The sequence below is a fragment of the Haliotis cracherodii genome, unplaced genomic scaffold (genome assembly GCF_022045235.1).
Source record: "Haliotis cracherodii isolate W230 unplaced genomic scaffold, xgHalCrac1.p SCAF_9, whole genome shotgun sequence".
Taxonomy (NCBI): Eukaryota; Metazoa; Mollusca; class Gastropoda; order Lepetellida; family Haliotidae; genus Haliotis; species Haliotis cracherodii.
In genome coordinates this window covers 11,809,076-11,833,315 of record NW_027266343.1, presented here as the reverse complement: position 1 = coordinate 11,833,315, position 24,240 = coordinate 11,809,076, and the positions used below count along the sequence as shown (strand labels likewise).

General features: G+C 39.0%; 1 protein-coding gene across 3 annotated transcripts in view; it reads left to right on the top strand.

Annotated features, from left to right (window-relative positions):
* Positions 1–409: 409 nt before the first annotated feature.
* The window catches only part of LOC139452196 (golgin subfamily A member 4-like), a 171,170-nt gene continuing 147,339 nt past the window's right edge, over positions 410–24,240 (top strand). For 2 of the 3 annotated variants that reach the window (XM_071233572.1, XM_071233570.1), the window contains exons 1-2: positions 412–536; positions 14,823–15,454. In XM_071233572.1, the coding sequence (XP_071089673.1) occupies positions 14,837–15,454 (618 nt within the window). In that variant the 5' untranslated portion in view covers positions 412–536; positions 14,823–14,836. Of the gene's footprint in view, positions 537–14,822; positions 15,455–24,240 lie in introns of all 3 variants that reach the window. The other variant, XM_071233577.1, reaches the window with a different exon arrangement.

Below are 24,240 nucleotides of genomic sequence, written 5' to 3'. Positions count from 1 at the left end.
CAATGGGAAAAAACAACATTGCAATACATGTAAATGTGTATTCTAAGTGGAGCTGTGATTATGGACTATTTATTTTCTGAGTCGGTAATTCAATCATTAATAATCATAAACATGCACTACATATTTGAACTGCACTGCCTAAACACACAGGCTCTGTTTCCACAGCTATGTAAATGGAGGCCGGACCATCCATGATCATTATAATGAGGCCCATTACACTGACTATATATTTTCTCAGCAATTATGTTAAATGTCATTGGTACAAATTACACAGTGGAGCTAAGTATTGGCATATCTGTGGTATTTTATAATTGGTGTTTGTGCAGCAATTATGTTTGATTAATGTAGCAGATAATTAAATAACCGTTAAGATATTTGTGTTTTTGGATCAGTTTGGTTAAGGTTTCGGAGAGGAGGGATACCCCTCCTCGTTGCCGCTGCTAAGAATAGATGTTTGAACAAGATGCTGGCTACACATTCAAGTGACTGATTTCGGATGTAGCCGGCATGTGAGGCTGACCAGCTCTCCAGAGATTGTGAGTATATCAAAAGTAGTTTTGTGGAAAATATGTTTAAATTTCAGTGGCAGCCATTTTCTTTTGCATCAATTTGAATGTAGGGATGACAGGAGAATAGGTACTTGTGAAGTAATCTGGAGCGTTACTCTTCAGTCAGTGGTTTACAGGGCATGGCAGGAGTATTGCTGTGCGTCGTCAGGCAACAAACATATACATTTTGTGCAAATTGTGTGAGTGGTGGGTGCTACCGGTTGGGCAGGACATTCTTACCTTTTTTGCAAATACCTGGTGTCATCACTGATTTTCAGTGATCCATTCATATAATGTTTACTGTTTTGCCTTTTGCGCCAAATGAAATGTTTCACCCACTGACTGACTGACTGACTGACTGACTGACTCACTGACTGACTCACTCACTCACTCACTCACTCACTCACAGAATATACCTTTATAACCAATTAAGCTCTTGGTCACATTGATTGGCTGAGTGATCTTGATCTCTTGGGAAACGGTATATTCCAGTGTTTAATTCACTAAAAAAGAGTCACTGAAATATTGCCCCTGCTGAATGCCATATTCCATGGATATTATGGTCAATATATGTCCAGACAGAGATCTTGATTAGTTCCAGTGACTAGCAGTCAATCCCAGCTCCGTCTTCATGGCATAGTCAATCTAGATAATGGTTGGTCACCTTGTCTGGGTCTCTTGCACTGTGTAATGAAGACTTACTGTAATTCCAAAGTACTTTGGGTTGGTACTTTGTGGCAAAATGAGACATTTGGACAGATTGTAGACTTAATTTTTTGCCTTTTATTGTTTTTATTTTCAAGATTTTCATTTTGTTGCTTTTGATCCTGGTGTTGTGTCATTGCTGTGAATATGATAGTAGAGGCAGAAAACTAAACTTTACTTTCTTGTCTTCAAGCTATGATATGTAAACTTAGGTGTGATTCATGGTACCACTGAGATGGCTTGTCAAGGTGTTATATATATCAGAGCTCCAGATTGTGCTTCATATTGTCAATACGTGGAATCAACGTTAAATCCAACTTCATGTGGAGTCTCCACAAAGTATATACCTTTCTCAAAATATTGTTGACTGTTCACGAAATCTCAAATACATGTGCCTACATATTTTTTTTTGAATGTTTGTAATTGGTATAGTATATAGAAAAAGTTCTTAAAAGAAGAATTTTCTAAAAGAAAGTATAAAGAATTCAAGGATAGTGTTAGATTCAAGGATAGTATTAGATTCAAGGATAGTGTCAGATTCAAGGATAGTATTAGATTCAAGGATAGTGTTAGATTCAAGGATAGTGTTAGATTCAAGGATGGTGTTAGATTCAAGGATAGTATTAGATTCAAAGATAGTGATAGATTCAAGGATAGTCTTAGATTCAAGGATAGTGTTAGAATCAAGGATAGTTTTAGATTCAAGGATAGTCTTAGATTCAAGGATGGTGTTAGATTCAAGGATAGTGTTAGATTCAAGGATAGTGTTAGATTCAAGGATAATCTTGAATTCAAGGATAGTATTAGATTCAAGGATAGTGTTAGATTCAAGGATGGTGTTAGATTCAAGGATAGTGTTAGATTCAAGGATGGTGTTAGATTCAAGGATGGTGTTAGATTCAAGGATAGTATTAGAGTCAAAGATAGTGATAGATTCAAGGATAGTATTAGATTCAAGGATAGTCTTAGATTCAAGGATGGTGTTAGATTCAAGGATAGTGTTAGGTTCAAGGATAATCTTGAATTCAAGGATAGTATTAGATTCAAGGATAGTCTTAGATTCAAGGATAGTGATAGATTCAAGGGTAGTGTTAGATTCAAAGATGGTCTTAGATTCAAGGATAGTCTTAGATTCAAGGATAGTGTTAGATTATTTCCTTCTTCTGGCTATTCCCCTTTCTTTGTCAAACATGTTAAAAAGGTAGGCCTTGGCAGTTTCTGAGTCAGATGCCTGTTTCTTTTATTAATTTTCATTTTCACAGCCCCTGGGTGTAGTGACCCAGATATGTCCAGCTGGGCAGGAGGGAGAGTCCATGCTAGGCTGTGGGCTGTGTGATCTAGCACTGCCTCGTCAGGGAGGGAGGGAGTTTCTATCACATATCTTAATGTTCCAGAGACTTGCTGGAATATTGCCACTTCAATCAGTGTACTGATAAAAAACACGGAAGTGAGAGGATTTAAGGCTATTTCTGACCCATGATTATCATTTGTGTTTTCAGGTTTTTTTTCATCTAGAGGAGACAGATAAAATGGTCATATATCGTTAAACGGGGAGGGGCATGGTCTGGGGTTTGAGGTTCTTGGAGGAGAGATGATAACTGTTATCCGTGCACTATGTGTCTCCCCTCTTGGGCTTTCCTATGTGACTGCAGCATGTGTGATATGTTAGACTGTCAGACAAGTGGACTTGCATTTTTAGCTCACCTGACTGAAAGTGTCGTAAATATCTTCTCCCCAGAAACCACATACAGTAATCAATCAAATTGAAACTTTATGATAAGATAAGATAGATAATATTTATTGCAGAAACGTTCCATTACAGGGCAGATGCAATTTTAAAAGACAAGACATTATGATTCATATATACAGACATACATAATTTACATTCCTATAGACACATACAAAAACAAAACAATCAATATTACATATTTGATGATATTATTGTACATAAAATGTCAACGGTTGATGATGAAGGGGTATTTATTGTTTGAAATGATATATATGGAAACAAATGCAATTGATATTGACTGCTTCATTATTTGACAGGATGAAGTGAAATAATTTGTCTTCATGACTGGACATTTACATTTACATTTTGTCTGGATAATTTTTCAAAGAGTATATTTCTTTCTTGAGTGTGTTTAATACAGTGAAGTAAGTAGTGTTTTTCGTCATCAATGGTTGAACATGTAGAGCATAGCCTCTGATGTAGTGGGGTTGGTGGCTTTGTATGTCTTCCAAGTTCAATATTTAATTTATGGTTACTTAATCTTAGTTTAGAAAAGTGCACTCGATATTTTCTTACTTTACAGTGACTGGGATAGGGTTCTAATTTTATTTCATTTACATGTGTGTTCCCTCCAGTGATGACACTCCAGTTTGTTCTAGGATCTGAATCCGGTTTTCAATATGGGGAGCAATATGAAAAACTGATTTATTATTTATGGTCATTTTTGTTCAAAATGTATTGAAATTTGGTAAATGTGTAGTTAGTAGTGAGGTTCAACATTTATATTCCATTTGTTGCGAGATTGTAATTTAATTTTTGCCTTGAGTTCTTTTATGTTTAAAATTTAATGAAAATAGGTACATGTTTAGTGAGTAGTGAGTCCTAAAATCTTTTTCCGTTTTTCACAATATTTTGAATTTTCATCTTTGTTTAACCTTTGCATTTTGACCTTTGCTCTTTGTCCATGCTTCAATCATCTCTTAAAATTGTTTTACCTTGCATAGTAAAACATCATTTCTTCAGAAAACACTGAAGCAATGTAGCTTTAACTTCACATACAAGTTTCCAGAAAAGATGACAGTTGTATGTGTTCAAGAGGTTCAAATGGCAGTTTCAAAATGGCGGCCTCAGCAGCCATATTGTAAAAGCTATTTATGTCCATTTTAAACTACATATCCAGGTGAGCTACAGTGCTCATCCTATGCTCATCTCTTAGTAGTTTTAACTTGGATTTCAAGGAAATTGCTATGTTTATGGATCATAGGTGATGTGGAAGTTGTGTGATTTGTGATTAGTAACACAACAATCCCTCCAGTCCAATCAAGCTGCAACACAGATAGCATGTAATTGACAAGTGGATATATTGTCACTTTTTGTCAAGACATCCAATAAGTTTTCTTTGCCCCAGCTTTCAAGATAAATGCATGATATGAGTTGGCAGGTTTAGGTAAAAGAATATTAGTTTATGTTTTGTTGTATCTAGTTAATGGTGAGATCGTGGGTCACAAGCCAAGTGTGACCAGTGGTGGGCCAGGTTACCGAAAGAAAGTGATATTAAATGAATGAATGAATGAATGAATGAATGAGTTTGGTTGTACGTTGCTTTTAGCAATATTCCAGCAATATAACGGCCGGGGGACACCAGAAATGGGCTTCACACACTGTACCCATGTCGGGAATCGAACTTGGGTCTTTGGCGTGACGAGCGAACACTTTAACCACTAGGCTACCCAAGCGCCCCTAGAGAAAGTGATATTAAACTCTGTATTGGAGAAAGTAGTTTACAAAGAACCCCATCTGAACCTGTGGGTTAAAATAATTATAATATTGCTGACAGGCAAATCTCATATTTAATCAAATGCTTTCAGAGAAAACTTGGGTTTCCCGAAATAATTGTTGACAGCATGGCTTCATTGACTTGGCGACAAAGTTGGCTAATTCAGCTGTGTAAATGTGTAACCTGGTCGTAAGGGGCCTGCGGTTTGTGACATGGAATCATTTAATAACAGATTTATTTATAGTACTTTAAACCTAATGACTGGGGCCAAGGGTTTTCCAAGTGGAAAAAACTAACAGATAACATTTGCCTTTTGTCCTTAATCAAGAGCTGAGGGTTTGAGTTTGTGTCTGGCCAACTGTTGAGGGATGACATTGTTGTGTTAGCAGCAGACATTGATCATAATTTGGTGAAGCTCTCATGTTTGGGGCTGGTTGTTCTGGATGTTTGTTTAAGGAAATGTTTCAACAAATTCAGTTGCTATGTTTTCATGCACCAAAATCAAATTTGTGAATTTACCAAAACTTTAAAAAACTTACTTTCTAAGAGTTCACGCCTTCAATCCCTAGGCTTGTGGGATTGAGGGTTTCTTGTGGGATTGTGGGTTTCTGTGGGATTGAGGGTTTCTGTGGGATTGTAGGTTTCTGTGGGATTGAGGGTTTCTTGTGGGATTGAGGGTATCTTGTGGGATTGAGGGTTTCTTGTGGGATTGTGGGTTTCTTGAGGGATTGTGGGTTTCCTCTTGAAATGTGGGATTGTGGGTTTCCTGTTGGAATGTGGGGTTGTTGAATTTCCTGTGGGATTGTGGGTTCTTGTAGGTTTGGAGGTTTCCTGTGGGGATGTGGGTTTCCAGTGGGAATGTTGATTTCTGTGAAATGGTGGGTTTCAAGTAGAATAGTGGGTTTCCTGGGAATTATGGGGGGTTTATTTGTCATTGTGGGTGTCCTGTGAACTTTTTACTCTGGTCCCAAAGAAATTACTGCATGGGAGTTCCTGGACAGACAAGATCCCCAGTACACTATGCTAGTAAGGAAGCTGACATGGGGATGTGGTACTTACAGATTTTGCATTACCTACCTCAATGATGCTCATGTTATCAACCACTGGTTTAACAATGGCATTACTTGATTATTTATTGGTTCTAAAACACGCAATGTACTGTGTCCAGGAAGAATAACTAGGAACTTGAAGACTTTCCTCGAGAATTTTAACGGAGAAAAAATGCAGAAAATGTTCTTTTGGAGATAATATTTGGGCATATGGTTAGGAGATGGAATTCTTTTTGAAGATACATCTTTGGTTTTGTTTTGTGACTTATATCTGGGTTATTAGCAAAAGGCTCTACTAAGAATTATTAAAACTGACCCTGTGGGATTCCAGGCCATGCCAGCAGAAAAAGTCTGACATAAATGGGACGACTGATTGTGTGTCATGTTGTACGTACCCTGGTGGGGTGTCCGTCAACCATTGGTGATACTGGAATATTGCTGATGGTGGCAATATAGCTGGAATATTGCTCATGATGGCAATATAGCTGGAATGTTGCTGATGCTGGTGATACAGCTGGAATATTGCTGATGGTGGTGATATAGCTGGAATATTGCTGATGGTGGCGATACAGCTGGAATATTGATGATGGTGGCGATATAGCTGGAATGTTGCTGACGGTGGCGATATAGCTGGAATATTGCTGATGGTGGCGATACAGCTGGAATACAACAAAAAATAGCATTCCTTTCTCATGAATTCCTATTTCTCTCAAATCAACCTGCTGCAGACACCAAGTCAAAATACACGAATAAATCACTGCCTTATGTTAAATTGTCATAACTCATGCAAGCATCACTGTGAAGCCCCACGCTGCAACCACCAACTCCTCCCTGTGAAAAGTGCCTGCTCCTAAGTACTCTATTGCTGTGCTATGTCTGTAAGCACCCCAATTTCCCGTTCATTTAGAAAAATACCAGAGGTGCTCAAAATCCTTTTCTTTCTATGTGAAGTGGTTTGAATCATTGGAATGAGGATAATTTCCTTGATTCAATCCCTGACAGGCAATTATCACCTGGCTTTGATCTTCTCAGTGAATCTATGCTGCCACGTGTAGGTAATTATGTTACTCAGAGTTGAACAGGAGGGAGGAAGATCAAGTCCAGATGAAGTAATTGTAGATTCCAATGATTTGTCTGTCATTGGATTACATCGTAAACTGTGATTTAATGGAAATGGGAGAAGTTTACACCTGATCACTGGGTAACAATGTCTTAACAAAGATGGCCGTTTGCCCAAGTTGTACATTCCTACCCTTACCGTGTGCAGATGTTCGGGATAGAAAAAAAATCACTTGTAGAAAATACAAGCACCAGGCAGGGTTTGTCTGGTCCATACTTTATCGTAGACTTGGATGTAGCTGGGAGGATGCTGATGAAGCATAAAACAACAGATACATTTCAGAGGCATGGTTATGTGAATTCTGTATCAAGGAAACCTTAAACAGTAAACTACGGTTATATCGAACTCAAAAGGGTCGGGTAGCCTAGTGGTTAAAGTGTTAGCTCATCACGCCGAAGACCCAGGTTTGATTCCTGACATGGGTACAATGTGTGAAGCTCATTTCTGGTGTACCCCGCCGAGATATTGCTGGAATATTGCTAAAAGTGGCGTAAAACCATACTCACTCACTCACTCCCCCAAAAGGGATCACAGAGTTAAGTTCGATATAAACATAGTTCGTTATACATGTATGAATAGCAAATAGTCAGGACCAAAAAATGTGTTCGTTATATCCGTCCGTTCGTTATAAGCGTGTTTGTTATGAACGTAGTGTACTGTAACATACTGTCTTTCCTTTTCTGTATCAGGATAAACTGAGTAAGAGAAACAGGCAGTAAGGTGACTGTTTAATCCAAAATTAATTTAAATATGAGCATTTTCTATGGCCAAAGATTAACCTTTTTTTTATGCTGATGCAGGTCTGGGCACAGGTGGTCCAGTCGTCTAAGGCGCCGCGAATCGCTGTGCAGAGTTGCGTCCCTTGGGCACGCCAGAAACCTATGATTGTGGGTTCGAATCCCGGTTTGCTTTGATTATGTTTCTAGGTTTGTCAGCACCATACCCATGCTCGTGGGTTTCACCGAAGTGGTAAACGTCTGAGACCTGCATCACTTCAGGCTTTCCTCCCACATTAAGCTGACATGCCGTGATATAACTGGAATGATGTTAAAAGCGGCGTAAAACCCAACTCACTCACTCATTCACTGATGCAGGGTGCAGGGATGGATATTAACGAAGAATGTCAACTTTTAAATGGAGTTCAACTGTTGTGTGTTTCTATCAAAATTATATATTTTCAGAGACAAAGCCTCAGTTTACTGCAAACCCTTAGAATACCTTTAACATTAACAAAACAGGTCAAGGCAAGTGGGATAGTGCCCACCCCTGTGATAAAAAGAATCCCTTGTCGACCCAATATAACCAAATTATGTATGTTAACTGGTAAACAGAAAACTAGCTATTTTGTTGCCATCTATTAATGCCAGTGATTTGTCTTCTTCAAAGATGGGGCTTGTCTGCTGTGGTTCAGGAGTACCTTTGTAGAGGATTTTGTTTTATTCTATTGTCTTTCTGTTTGTCTCTCCATAGGAATTGTATGCATTGCTTGAGGGTTTGGTCATTGAAATACCATATGTAGCTTGGGGTGAATGGTTAAAGAAAGGTCACCTTACCTTCATCTTGATCTTCAGTCTACCTGTTGTCTTGTGCAGCTCATAGTTTCTCTAGATATGGTTTCTTTTTGTCATAGATACAGTTATGTCACAGACAGACGCTGACTTGTTTTCAGAGAAAAAGGTGTGGTTCCAGTTTTCTTTATCCCCCGCCACGAAGGTGAAGGGGAATATAGGAATGGGTGCTGTTATTCTTCCATTACGTTTTGTTTCCAGAGCAGAACTAAAAAAACATGAGAGATATCTTAAACAAACTTGGCACATAGATAGGTCTAGTGGTGAACTGGTGCCTTTTGATATTTTGGGATTTTTTTTTTTAAAGTTCCGAGTTTCCATGGCAACGACTATAACTTTGACTGAAAATGGCGGAAGTGCTCTTTTCCAGAGCAGATCTTGAAAACCATACTATATTTAGCCACCAGGTCTAGTGGTAAACTGGTGCCTTTTGATAGTTTGCAATGTGTTGAAATTTCTTTTTTGAGTTTCCATAGCCACGACTTTGACTTTGAATGAAAATGGCGGCATTGCTTGTTTCTGGAGCAGATCTTGAAAAATGTAAAATATTTCTTGCCTTCCACACAACCAGACATGTCATATTGGCGGGAGATATGAGTATTTCATGCTTGTTCAAAAAGATGTGTTGCCTTCTATCTTCAAGACATGAAGTGAATGAAAACACATGCCAGGTTGACACATTAAGTGTCTGAAAAGAAACAGAGCAGAGTGCAATGTAAACCTGCTTCCAATCTTGTCAGAGGGGTACACAAAGTACCTGATCTAGACTACCAGTCAAACTTACATTTTGTGGAGGCCTCTGTGGGTAGATTGCTGACTTTGTGTGCTGGCGTTTAGATGCTTCACTCTGGGAGTGGGTTTGTATCTCGGATGGGACTCAACTAAAAAAAGTACTAGAATTACAAAGAAAGTGTTATCCCAAACACAACATTTGCTGCTTCGATTTGTATTTCAGCTTAATGTTTGTGGAAGCCTAAATGATAAAGATCTGAGAGATGTTTACCACTGTAGTGAAATCCATGAGCAGGGCCATGGTGCAGACAGACCAAGATCATAATCATGGTGAATCTGGGATTCAAACCCAAAAGCAAAAGATACAGGCAGGTATTTTGGGAATGTGTCTCTAAAGGTTTATGACACCACTTGGCCATTTGGGTCACCAGGATCAGAAGATGAGTGAGAGTATGTCATGTTAAAGTTTTACCCTCACTTTGTGAAGATATCAGACATTAAACATCGGTCATTGCCAAAACAGACCCGTGAAGATCCGGTAGAATTTGTCTTCAGCAACCCATGCTTGCCGTAAAAGGCGACTATGCTTGTCGTAAAAGGCGACTAACGGGATTGGGTGGTCAGGCTTGCTGACTTGGTTGATGCATGTCATCGTATCCTATTTGCGTGGATCGATGCTGATGAGGTCAATCACTGGATTGTCTGGCCCAGACTTGATTATTTACAGACCGTTGCTGATTGCAGCGTTAAACAACAAACAAACAAACATTGCCAAAACATGTATCGGTGAAAAATGGATTCATCAAATGGAATCTGTCACTTCATATGATAATGCTGCAGCTTTCAAGCCAGAAGCAAGTCTATAAGACAAGGGGGGTAGCGGAGGTTGTGTTATGTTCAGGGAAAAGATCTCAGTGTGCACTAGTGTGGTAAATCAAGCTTAACTCTAAACTGTGACCTCGAGATCAGTCACATGTAAACTGAACTGAAGGAGAAATTGTGTGTGTGTGTGTGTGTGTGTTTCATTTGTAAATGTAAACCATGCAGGTTTGAAAAAATGTTTTTATTTATTCTCCATATGGTTTGAGATAAGCGATTTATAACAAATTTGTATGAAACTTTTGTGTAATAATGATTTCGCTCTCAACAGCAATGTTGACGAAATGCAAATACCACTGTTGATGGATTACAGATGGCATTGTTGATGTCATGTTGACCGTTAGCTTCTTGACACAGTTCCCTATGTAGAAGGCACTTCATCACTGCTTAATGTCAAGTGGGAATCAAAATGATATCATTCTTGTATGTGCATGTTACAATGTTTATGAAAAGTGTCAGAATTCATGTAATTAAAGAATATTAATCCTTTTGTAAGATCAGTAAACACTCACAGACAAAACAGTCTCTGTTTATTGTGTCAATAACCTTTTTTATCCACATCTGAAAAATGTGTAGTTCATAGCCAAATATTACTCCTGATCCAAATCTGAGCAGACATCTTTGAGCAGGACTATGGACCACGCAGACTTCTGACTTCTCATATGGGTATATTTTGTTGTTGTGTACATATAGGGTTAATGCTGACAATGCAGGCAATAGGGTTTAAGTATGGTTCGGAAATGGGTATATTTTGTTGTATACAAAGGGTTAATGCTGAGGATGCAGGCGATAGGGTTAAAGTATGTTCTGTGATATGGATATATTTGGTTGCTGTGTACATAGGGTTAATGCTGAAGATGCAGGCAATAGGGTTGATGTATATTCTGGGATATGGATATATTTTGTTGTACACAAAGGGTTAATGCTGTGGATGCAGGCGATAGGGTTAAAGTATATTCTGGGATATGGATATATTTTGTTGTTGTATACAAAGGGTTAATGCTGTGGATGCAGGCGATAGGAAATGATAGGGTTAAAGTATATTCTGGGATATGTTTATATTTTGTTGTTGTATACTAAGGATTAATGCTAAGGATGCAGGCGATAGGGTTAAAGTATATTCTGGGATATGGATATATTTTGTTGCTGTGTACATAGGGTTAATGCTAAAGATGCAGGCGACAGGGTTAAAGTTAATGTTTGCAAGGGGCAGTTGCAGATGACTTCCAGGAACCCTGTATGTCCTCAAGATGGTTGCTGGGATAATGGATGTACAAGGGGCAGGTTATTGATGGGCCAGATGGATGCAGTACATGTACAGATTAGCCAGATCCACCTGCCAGTGGTGGTTCCTTGGACCAGGGGAGGGGGTAAGAAAGGGGATGGGGAATCTGGGATATTGGGGAAAATTCCTGAGGGCTACATTTGCAGGATCGGTGTTTCAGTCATGATTGATACTGGAGATCTTTTCATGACTTACATTCATGTCTCCTCCCTTCCTTACATTAAGTTTGTGTTACTATGGCAACAAAAATTGTACGATTTACAGATTTGTTTTCCAAATATACGAGTCAAAAGTAAACAAACCATTTGAAAACAAATTTTCTTTAAGTAATGTTATAAATGTAGATTAATATTTTTTGTGATCCTGCTTCTTTTATTTACCTACTTCGATTTTTTTTCATTATTGAAATTATATATAGAGTCTGGCGTTAAACAACAAAGAAACAAGGTAAATGGAGAAGATTGTTTGTTTGACCATCATGCTAAACTGTGGCCTGTGTTGTTTATTTGCATGATAGACAAGTCCCAGTCAGACATCTGAATATTGTCATAGCTTATCATAGGAAACTAATGCCATCTTAGGACTGTTCAGTTGATAGTGAGTGAGTATAATTTTATGCTGCTTCTAGCAATATTCCAGCAATATCACGGTGGGAGACACCAGAAATGGGCTTCACACATTGGACCCATGTCGGGAATCGAACTCGGGTCTTCAGCGTGACGAGCGAACGCTTTAACCACTAGGCTACCCAACCGCCCCTTTTGAAGAAGTGAAGTACTTCAGATTTGTAGGCTAGTGGACCCTGGGGCCTGTTATGTAGCTCCAGAATGGTCATTACTCTCATACTTTATCATAGATGATATTGGCAATGAGAATTACTGTGAAAAGTGGGTGGCCTGCACTCAGCAATATTCCAGCTATATGACGGCGGTCTGTAAATAATCGAGTCTGGACCAGACAATCCAGTGAGTGATATCATGAGCATCGATCCACGCAATTGGGATCGATGACATGCATCAACAAAGTCAGTGAGTCTGACCATCCGATCCCGTTAGTTGCCCTTTACGACAAGCATAGTCACCTTTTTCGGCAAGCATGGGTTGCTGAAGACCTATTATACCCAGGGTCTTCGAGGGTCTGGCCTGCATGTGTATTGGGATGTCCAGCATATGAAGCATATCTCTCCCAGATGATGGTCAAGAGGCCCTCCTTCATGTTGAGGAGAACACTTGAGGAAACTTGTCCAAGACTGACCGCTACTTCCGTACGAGAGAGGTCGAGCTGTCACCAGTCCAAGATGAAGGAGTACTGTTATTGAAACCTTTTCTGCACTTGAAAAGCCGACCTCAATTTTTCTTTTTCTTTTAGTGATTTAGATTTCGTTTCATGTATAGATCATGGCATGAAGTTGCTTCCTATTTGTCACTGGAGGCGTTTAATGTTTTCAGAATTTAAATTTTTTTTTTTTTGTGTGTGTGTGTCTGTGTATGATGTAAAATAACTGTTCATATTTCAGAGCATTTAGTAAATTGTGGCCTGCAACACACTGTTCAACATATGTCATTCTTTTACTCGCTTCACTCTCCCATAGAGATGTATTCTTTGATGTGGTCATTAGCTTGTAGCAGCACTGCTAAAGAATGGTGAATATTGCTCATTTGGACAACTGACCCATGAAGATCCGGGATAGAATAGGTCTTCAGCCACCCGTGCTTGCCGTAAAAGGTGACTATGCTTGTCGTAAGAGGCAACTAACGGGATCAGGTGGTCAGGTTCGCTGACTTGGTTGATGCATGTCATCATATCTCAATTGCGTGGATCAATGCTCATGATGTCAATCATTGGATTGTCTCGTCCAGACTCGATTATTTACAGACCGCCGTCATATAGCTGGAATATTGCTGAGTGCGGCGTTGAACAACAAACAAACAAACTTGGACAACTGGTCAGTTCTGTGTAAGTTTATCACTGTGTGGTCAGTTGTATCCTGTATTTTAAGATCTGACTTTATGATCACTATTTGGTACCAATCGTTCATCCTTTGATATGCATCTGAAGAAGTAGTAGAATATGTCACTGAATGATTGCATCGTGTTTAGCTGGCATCAGACTCGTGTAAATCAGAGTTAGAATTGATAAACCCATGCTTGCTGAAAGGTGGACTTAGCTTGTCGTAACAGAATACTAGTAGGATTGGGGGTCAGACTCGCTGACTTGGCTGATGCATGTCATTGTATCCCAATTGTATAGATTGATGCTCATGATGTCAGTCATTGGATTGTCTGGTCCAGACTCGATTATTTACAGACCGCTGTCACATCATTGGAGTATTGCTGAGTGTGGTGTTGTACAACAAACAAACAAACAAACAAACAAAGAGACAGACCTGATATTATCACTTTTTAGTTGGCTTGTTTGTTGGTTTGTTGGTCAACACCACACTCAGCAATATTCCAGGTATATGACGGCGGTCTGTAAATAATCCAATCTGGACCAAACAATCCAAGGATAAGCATGATAAGTGATTCATAAACACATGATTATGATAAATTTTTGGATAGGCATTACTTAAAGTTGACGGATGACAGAGTAGATACAATTTATGGATACCAACTTCTTTATTTACTGTAAAGGCGATGTTTCGGTGTAGATACTTATACCGTTGTCAAGCAAGGCTGAATAATGAACATGGTACAGAATATATATAGAGGATTAACAGTAACAATTGCATACAATTGCCAGAGTAGGGCTGGCACAGGTAACTCGGGCCGGGTGGGTCCTGAGTAGGACCCGGGTACCCACAGTACTACCCGGACCCGTGGTTAGTCAAGAGACATATTGTTTAATGACAAAAACTCACTGGAGCTCAGTGGTTACACTACAAGTCGCTAATGTTCCGATTTCTTTCTGATGATGCACACATTCCTTTTGACTTGTATATGTTTGAGTAAAGATAAAGCTTCAGTCAACTTCAGTGTACTCATGATTCGATCGTTTCATAAGAGACCCTACATCTATTATATGGTCTCGGGTGTCATACACATATCTAAACAGTTTTTGCCAGGGCTGCAGTTAAACTATTCCCAATTAGACATTGTGTTCCCAGCTCTTGAGACCTACAGTGGGTACCCGGGTAGGGTCAGGTAATAGGGGCGTGGGTACCCGGGTAGTAAATTTAGACTTGTCCCAGCCCTACATGAGAGGGATAACATAAGTAGGTTACCAGAAGGATAATTCTGTAACAACATGATGGGCAGAGAACACATGATGAAGAAGCCAATTAAACAGGATAAGTATCCATAGGTGGGGTGATTATTGCTTTATGATTATGATGTACCGGTAGTCGGAATCGCTCAATGGATTTACAATTATGGAAATGGTTAAGCTTTTATTTACATGATTTTTGATATATATTTTTGTATTTTTTCAGAAGGAAGATGAGTAATGGCGGTGCCAGGGCGGAAGCTGGAGCGACAGGTCAGTGAAAGTTCCGTCGACAGTTTAAAAACTCTAAATGAAGACCTTCGTACCCACCTGGCCAAACTGCGTAGCCAACTGGACCTGCAGAAGGGCAATGTCAAGCAGGTCCACTGGCAGAAGGTGCTTGACATTCGGATGGTCCGAGAACAGGAACAGCAGAAATACATGGCCACCATAGCTGACCTACAGACCAAGCTACTGACTGAAAAGTCATGTGAACTTGAAAATCAACGCGAACAGCTTCAGCAGAAACATGAACATGACTTGCAGAAATTCACAAGGATGAAGGACACCGAGATCACCAAGTTGAGGCATGAACTGGAACAGAAGGAATCACTTCTGCATAGGTACATCAATGAGACGAGGAGAGAATCTCTTCGCTTGTCTCAAGATGGCCGGAAATCGAAATTGTTGAATGAATTGAGTGATTTACGGAGTACCAAGAAGCAGCTCGAGGACTCGCTGACCTCGGCTAGCGAAGCAGAGAGACAATATTGTCGGGAGTTGCGCAAAACAGCAGAACATTACCAGTCGGAAGTCGTGAGAGTCAAGCGTGAGGCGTACATAGAGATACGGCACCTGGTAAGTTGGATTCTCAGACATTAGTTGTTCTCATTGATGATGATGATGATGATGATGATGATGTGAATGATGATGTGCCAATTATTAATCTCCGACTCAACATAGAGGGGCATGTTCTATGCATATATGACACTGCCCAGGTCAACAGATCAATGTGCATTCCCAAACTGTATACTCATCTCCCTGGGGAGTATACAACCCAAGATGCCTGTTATGCTTTCTCACTAGTGCATGTAAATCACCCATTAATGTATTCAGTAATTCAGACCAAGGGGTAGCAACCATTTGTCTCTTTTCAACAAATGAAAATAGAAGATAATCAATCGCTCCTCATGTCATGATTAAGTGGTGCAGGTCACTCGTCAAGTTAAGCGACATTGGTCGTGGAGAGCAGTTGGATGGGTGACCGTGTTTGGTAGCTTGACCCCTCAAGTTTCTATGTCTTCAGTCGTGTCCCACATTGGAGCACATGCGGCAAGTGACTGCTCAAATATTCTTTTGACTATATCGCAATACAAATGTCCATTTATGTTTCCCTTCCGAGAAGTGGAACGGGGATATAGGAATGGGTGCTGTCCATCCTTCCGTCTGTCACATTTCCTTTCCAAAGCAGAACTCGAAAACCATGAGATATCTTAACTAAACTTAACCAAACTTAGATTGGTCTTGTGGTGAACTGATGCCTTTTGATAGTTCAGGATTTAAATAAAAATTATTTTTTTAGTTTCCATGGCAACGACTTTGACTGAGACTGAAAATGGCGGAAGTAATACTTTTCCACAGCAGATCTAGAAAACCGTACAATATTTCTTCACCAAACTTGGTACATAGATAGGTCTAGTGATAACTGGTGCCTTTTGATATTATTTTTTTTTTTTTTTTAATATATTTTTTCTAGTTTCCATAACAACAACTTTGACTTAGGGGCTAATGAACACAACTGGACATGTCATATTGGCAGGGATATGAGTATTTCATGCTTGTTATTATTGTTGTTTTTTATTAAGTAATGAAGTAAAGGAGGCGACATTTTTGTTGTTGGGCTTTTCTCTTTGTTCTATGCTATACTGAAATACATAGTTTGTGTGCGAGCCATTAGATATGGTAAGTTGATAAGAGTATGCATCAAAAGTTTTCAGATAAATATTTTGTAGATGTTTTAGGCTATTGCTTTTAACCTTAGGTAGTAAGTAGATTGAGAAAATTCAATTTGCAGTGATGTTCTTCCACTGCATGGCATCAGTCAGCTCGGAGATCATTTTCTCATGAAGGATAAGACGATGAACTTCTCACCGTTAAGTTCATATAATGTTCATCAAACGGTTGGTTTAATAAACCCAAAAGGTATTACTTCTAACTCTTCTACAATTTCTTTGTGGCTAATAATCATCTTCAGGGAGCCAATAAATTGTATCTATATTCCCTCTTTAGCTGAAGGGAGTGGTCCAAATCAGAGTTTCTAGTTTCTCAGGGACTGATGGGTGATAAGGGTATAGGAATGATGGTGATGAACTATTAAAGATTTATGATAGATGTGTGAGTGATCAGGTCAAGACCAGACTGCAGTGGTTGATAGTGTCTGTGGTGAAGTGGACTGCCTCCATGGTCTTGTGGTAGAGCGTCTGCCGGGAGAGCGGAAGGTCCAGGGTTCGATCCCCGGCTGCGTCATACAAAAAGATGTTAAAAGATTGTACTTGTTGTTACCCCGGAGTCAGTATACTCTGTCTGAGTGGGGTATTCATGTTAAACTGCGGCATGGTATCTCAGTGAGCTAGCACTACAAAGCGGCATCAGTCCGGACTAGTACAAGCAGCTACACACACACACATACACGTGCATGCACGTCGCTATATATAAGTGCAATAATCTTGGACGTGACGTTAAACCCAATTTCACGTCACCTGTGGTGAAGTTCTTACAACTCTCTGTTGGTCATCATCCATCAAGCAGACTGTATAGTCAGTGTTAATTGTGTCCATATCTGGATAATTCTACACATGATTCTGCAAGTTTTTAAGCTTACTTTTCGTGAATTTCATAGTTTTGCACATGTTTGACCCGTGGCAGGCATTTTTTATGATAAGCGTATCCAAGGCTAGAGTAGCTTATTGAAATGAATCTGCAGACCCCTTGTGCATGTTGTGTAAACATACAGACATACACTTTCCGTAAGCAGTAATACGAAAGTCAACTTCACTTCAAAACAAAATAATATCTGTTAAAATATTTAAAACCTTCTTTCGACGCACAGGTTAAAATTCTGCAGTGTATTTGACGAATTCTGCAGCAGATAAATGTAAAATTCTGTTCAATTTCTGCACAAAATGTGATTTTCTGCAAGATAGGCATATTTCTGCACCGAGTGGGCCTTTCTGCAAAATATTCTGCTACCATGGAATTGAGAAATACAGTGGGTACTATTATTGTTAAACATTTTATTTCAAGAGGTTTCAGGATCGTGCTTCAGGAAATTATTGTTAATTCAATCTTGACATTTTTTTTATATCTTCATGTTTAGGGGCTAATTGATGAAAAGAATTACTTAGTTTGGTGTGTCCTTCATTGAAGTCCATTAAAAATCATTGAAGAGATGTGAATACTAAGAGCAATAACCACCCCTGCAATTAATTCACTCTACGGTGTTACAAACATTTGACATCTTCACAATGTTTAATCAGTAAGATAAAATATGACCATCCTACTTCCTCCACAAAGTAGGCAGCAGAGGAAGACCACTTCCTCCAGAAACTCCCACCATGCACCGAAGGTGTGCACCAAAGGAATCCCAGAGCATGAAATCAGCATGCTGCCTGTGGTATCTCCCACATCAATCACGGCATAGGCCTTGCCTCCGGAAACTGTACATCTCTACATCTTCATCTCTGACAGATCTATGTCACCCTTGACAGATCTACCTCAACTCAGACAGATCTCAATGCATCTACATCTTAGAACACTACATTAATTGCACTCGTATACTTTTGGAGATGGCCTTTGGTGCTGGTGTTGAGACCCCAACAGGTGGTTAGTTAAGTTTGAAGATGGATGGGAAACGTGTGTCATTCTTCATCATCTGTGTGTAGCCTCGTATTATGTGGAGATGATCTGTTTACCATTTGTTCATGCCTCTGGCAAATATTGATGTTTGATTTCTAATGGTTTTTTATAGTATAAGGCAGATGGGCACTTTGTGACAAGTGTTATGATTGTCATCATTATTTTTTAGATTATTATTGTTGTTGTTGTTGTTGTTGTTGATAATAATAATAATTTTGACATGGATGTTGTTTTTGTCAGAAGTCTAATAAATCTTAAGCATGTGTTCGTTTAGTTAGGGCATCAATAGAGAAAACAAATTCATCTGATGTCATTGAAAATTATCTGTTTACCAAGGTATGTATGTCATAAAAGGCACTGCTAATTCTTTGAGTGCTATTTCTGGGAAAAGATTTATGGAAATACAGTCTGTGAGTGAACAACAGGGAGGTTGCAGTGTATTAAGAATCGACGTCAATATTTGTTGCATTTATCAAGGAATGAACATAAACAAACATGTGCACACTGTGTAAATCCATGTCAGTTCCTTTCAATAAACAAGTCAACAATAACTTCACAGTCTGCTTATTTAATCATTACCACAATAAAAACTGTAGACAATACGAAATCACTGACATCATTGAGCGCTAAAATACAACACATACCAAACCCATTCTGTTATCAGCCAGTCCGGAAACAGTAGTCTGTTAGCATGCGTGGCTTACCTTTTTTTTGGTTTATCGAAACAAACACAAAAAAGTTTGCTTGCTCATCCAATCAAAAAGCCATGGAATCACTTGCAGTAGATTTATTTTAATCTTTTAACACGTAATGTTTCTGTCACATGGTAGAGGATGTTGTGTCTATATCGGATGGGTTGAAGCCCTGCTAATGTGGGTCGTTGATTGAGGATAGAAGGGATGACATGAAGATTAATGTATGTCCAGATGTTTTAATTTGATGTTCATTACTTGAAAACCATGAAAGATTTTTCATCCAAACTTGGTACATGTATAACTTTTTACTTTTATGGGGGCCCGGGGGATTTGTCATCTTCTGATGACTCTTTATAGGAATTAAGAGAAATAAAGAAAAGGGTTATTGTACTTCCTGTGTTGACCTATGAGAAGGTTATGTGTCATTACATTGGTTGTTAAACAGCCCTGACAGGGGGAAATAAATACCTGTTCTGTAAAAAATAATATTAAATCACAGTTGTGAAATTTGGGTCAGCCGTTTACACTTGAAAATTGGATTTTATTAAAAGAATTACAAACGTTATCAAAACTTGACTAGCTGGACAAATGTCTCCGAAACACTGCACACTTAAGGTCTAACACACAGCTATGATACCAGTATCAAATACAGCACCATCAGGTAACACACAGCTGTGATACCAGTATCAAATACAGCACCATCAGGTAACACAGCTAGGATACCAGTGTCAAATACAGAACCATCAGGTAACAAACAGCTGTGATACCAGTGTCAAATACAGAACCATCAGGTAACAAACAGCTGTGATACCAGTATGAAATACAGCACCATCAGGTAACACACAGCTATGATACCAGTATCAAATACATCACCTTTAGGTAACACTCAGCTATGATACCAGTATCAAATACAGCACCATCAGATAACACACAGCTGTGATACCAGTATCAAATACTGCACCATCAGGTAACACACAGCTATGATACCAGTATCAAATACAGCACCATCAGGTAACACACAGCTGTGATACCAGTATCAAATACAGCACCATCAGGGAACACACAGCTGTGATACCAGTATCAAATACAGCACCATCAGGTAACCACTTCTTTTTTGTTTCAGTTTCCGCCATCTTCGAACATAGGTGTAGTAATGTACACTTTCGTTAGTCTGGCAGTTTAATAAAAACAATTTACACTGCATCAACTTGACGCTGAAACCATGCACTATACTAAATATTCATTATTTGTTTTCCCAAGTGACAAAAAATACATATCATCATCTGCTGGGCTAAAGAAGGTTGTGTCGACTGTCAGGTTAATCCAAAGTTTGAACATCACCTTTGTGTCTCTCAGACGATAAAGGTGATGCATCTGGAAGGTACTGCGTAAACACCCTGTAGAGTAAACGCTGTAGAGTAAACGCTGGTTAACCACTTCAGTGTGTGACTTGTTACTTGCCAGCTAAGCTAGCATCATAGATAAATGTCGCCACGAAAGTTTCTAACATATCATCATGATAAGATTCAGGGGTCATTTTGTAAAGGCATTGGTACCATTTTGTACAAATTCAACTTACTATCCCAGGGTTGGCAATAGAAGCAGGCAAGCAGTAAATGGTACTTTTCAGCACATTTGGTAGACTAACATCTGGTCTCTAAAATGAACATGTTTTACAGTTGTTAACTTATAGTTATAAAATATAATAGGAGCCCAGAGACTTTCTTCATTTTCAGATACTGCAGTAATCTAAACTTGCCAAACATTATAGTGAGTGAGTGAGTGAGTGAATGAATATGGTTTTACGCCGCTTTAGCAATATTTCAGCAATATCACATCGGGTCAAACATTATAGACTTGCATTGGATTGGATTGGATATATTTGTTTCAGGGTCTGTATGACAGACAACATATTTGGGTGCTTGAAAACTTTCCTTTTTTCCATTTAGGATATGAAATTTTTCAATTCAGTGACTGTAGCATCCTCAGATATACTTGTGTTCAAAATAATTTTAGACCGATGACTGTTTTCACTTCCACACTTTAACATGGATGTACAAGGCCACATGTAAAAATATCATTTGTGTTATGTTAATTTTGAAAAGAGAAGTATTCACAATTGTAGTATTTGTTCTGAATAGAACCAGAGATATAAGAACCAGAGAACATGTCCATATGACCTTTTATAAGAGAATAGATGATGCATATAGCATTGCCGAACAGCATGGCTGTATCTAACTGTATCAATATGTTGTTTGATAACAACAGTAATTATCAAATGCATGCTTACCAGTTTACAGGGTCAAAAAAAGTTTGAAGAAAAAATTCATGGCAGACTCCAAAAATGACAAATGGCTAATGGGAATGGGACAAGCAGCTAATAGGTATAAGAAGGTTCAACTTAGGATTGTGAAATGTATTAGCTGATTGAGCGCGAAAATGCTAATGAAGATATTTTAGAAATATTTTATCTTGAATGAAAGACAGTTCAGTCATCATATAGAAAACCACGAGAAGAGGCCAAATTTGCATTCCTTCATGATCCTTGTTGTACCAGCGGTTTATCGTGATTAACTTGGCGAAGGTGCGATGCTTACTCTAGGGACTCTCTAAACATGGAGGTCAACAGTGGCCCTTACACCTGGCTGAAGAGTTAGCCGTCACTGAACAATAACATTTACTCTCCTCTCTCAGTTGAGACACTGTAGACATGGCAATGTTGGATAAAGTAGTCGTTTGATTTCTTTGTAAATGCAGAGTACATCACTTTTCTTTCTCCCTCCCTCTGAGTCAGGGAGAGCTACTGAGACTGTGAGTATTAGTAGATATTGCTGGGATGTTTTTGTTGGGGCGTTAATACTTGTTTTTCTGGTGAATTATTAGCATATTGGATCTGTGATTGGTCCAAAGTAAATAGCAGAGAAGATCGGTGAGCATTTCTCACGTACCTGTTTATCACTTTGCTGACAAAATGTCAAGGGTTGGTGCACCAGAATAACTGTAATTCTATAAGTTCAGTGTAACTTGCAGATCGTAGAAAGTTATTATGTCTAATGGGCTTAATCCTTAAGGATTTGGATTAATTCAGTTTTCTATTGTTAAAACTTTAAATGCTGCCATGAGATGAACTATTTTAAAATATCAGTAGAAATAAATGTAATTTTCGAATTTTTCTCTTGAAAAGTTAACATGGTTAGACTGGTGGAATTAAGGCTTCAGATATTGTGAGTATCCTGTCATTTTTCTGAAGTGTTATGTGAAGGATGTGAAGGCAACTATGCATCAAGCCATTATCAATCATCCACCGAAACGCGCTGACTCAGCAATGGATCCCTGAGTGGGATGCTGATCATGAGTTTCTACTCCTCATGCTCATGATTGGGTGCCCTTAAAGGGAGGCTTGGCACCATGGTTTGCTGTCTTGCTGCCAACATACAGATATTGTCATTAATACCAAATGAAACTTTTATAGGGGGCACGGGTGGCCCAGTCGTCTAAGGCGCCGCGATTCGCTGTGCAGAGTTGTGTCCGTTGGGCAAACCAGAAACCTATGATTGTGGGTTTGAATCCAGGTTCTCCCCCATTATGCCTCTAGGTTTGTCAGCACCATACCCGTGCTCATGGGTTTCACCGAAGTGGTAAATGTCTGAGACCTGCAGCACTTATGGCTTTCCTCCCACATCAAGCTGACATTGCCGCGATATAACAGAGAGAGAGAGAGAGAGAGAGAGAGAGAGAGAGAGAGAGAGAGAGAGAGAGAGAGAGAGAGAGAGAGAGAGAGAGAGAGAGAGAGAGAGAGAGAGAGAGAGAGAGAGAGCTGAAATTTCATTGAAATTTCATAAATGTTTGTTTTGTAAACCACAAACAAATTTATCAGTTTCCACCTTTTCATGGGCTATATATAAAAAATAACGAATTAGTTCAACCTATTTACATGTTATCATGGGTAAAATCTATTTTTTTGCCAAGCCATCAATTTTGCAGGATGTATGTATTACCCAAAAGATAAAGACTTTAGTAATAACCTTGCTGATAGGGTAACTACAGACTGCTGTTGCATAAACAGTGCATGTTATCTTCACACAGGAACTTGCAAGCACAGGATGCAAGTTTGCCTGTCAGAACCTTCATGTTTTTCCCAGCTGTGAATGTAAATTTTTCAATGTTTGCATCAAAAGAGTTTTGTTTTTAGTTCTTTGGTGAATTTTGTGAAATATCCTGTATGGAAGATGTAAATGAAAAAGTCAATTCAGATCTTTTTATTTTATGATGATCTTCAAAATCTATCGGAAAATGTTGTCATGTTCATGAAGCAAGTCTTTTTCTTCTTACTGTGGATTGACATTTTTTAATTTTAATTTTGATTTTAAACAGGTGTAGTCATTAAATTTATTGAAAAAACATCTAGTCCATCCAGATTTCTTGAATCTTGGTATTAGTGGACTAGCTGCTGTATCTGTTGCTGACTTCAGCAAAAAATAATACTTACGTATTTTTTAGACCTAGACTTGGTCCAGAGGAATTGGTAAATCCCGGCTGTAAAATATAAACATGAGTAATTAGACGAAGCATGTGTGCTGTGCTGTGCAGTGTCTACAGCCACTGTATCACCTGTAATTATGGCTGGTGGGATGTTTATAAACAGGGGTTTACTCGGGTGTTGAGGGATGTTGTCTTGAGCAATTACAGGCAGCTTCATGAAGGCTGATAAACCATCTATACACAGGTTTAGTCAAAACATTGTTAGAGCATTAGACTGGTGGTTCATCTTAGACTTGCCTGGGCACCTTAAACCGTTGTTAGAACATCAGACTGGAGGTTCATCCTAGACTTGCCTGGGCACCTTAAGAACATTGTTAGAACATCAGACTGGAGGTTCATCCTAGACTTGCCTGGGCACCTTAAACCATTGTAAGAGCATCAGACTGGAGGTTCATCCTAGACTTGCCTGGGCACCTTTAACCATTGTAAGAGCATCAGACTGGAGGTTCATCCTAGACTTGCCTGGGCACCTTTAACCATTGTTAGAACATC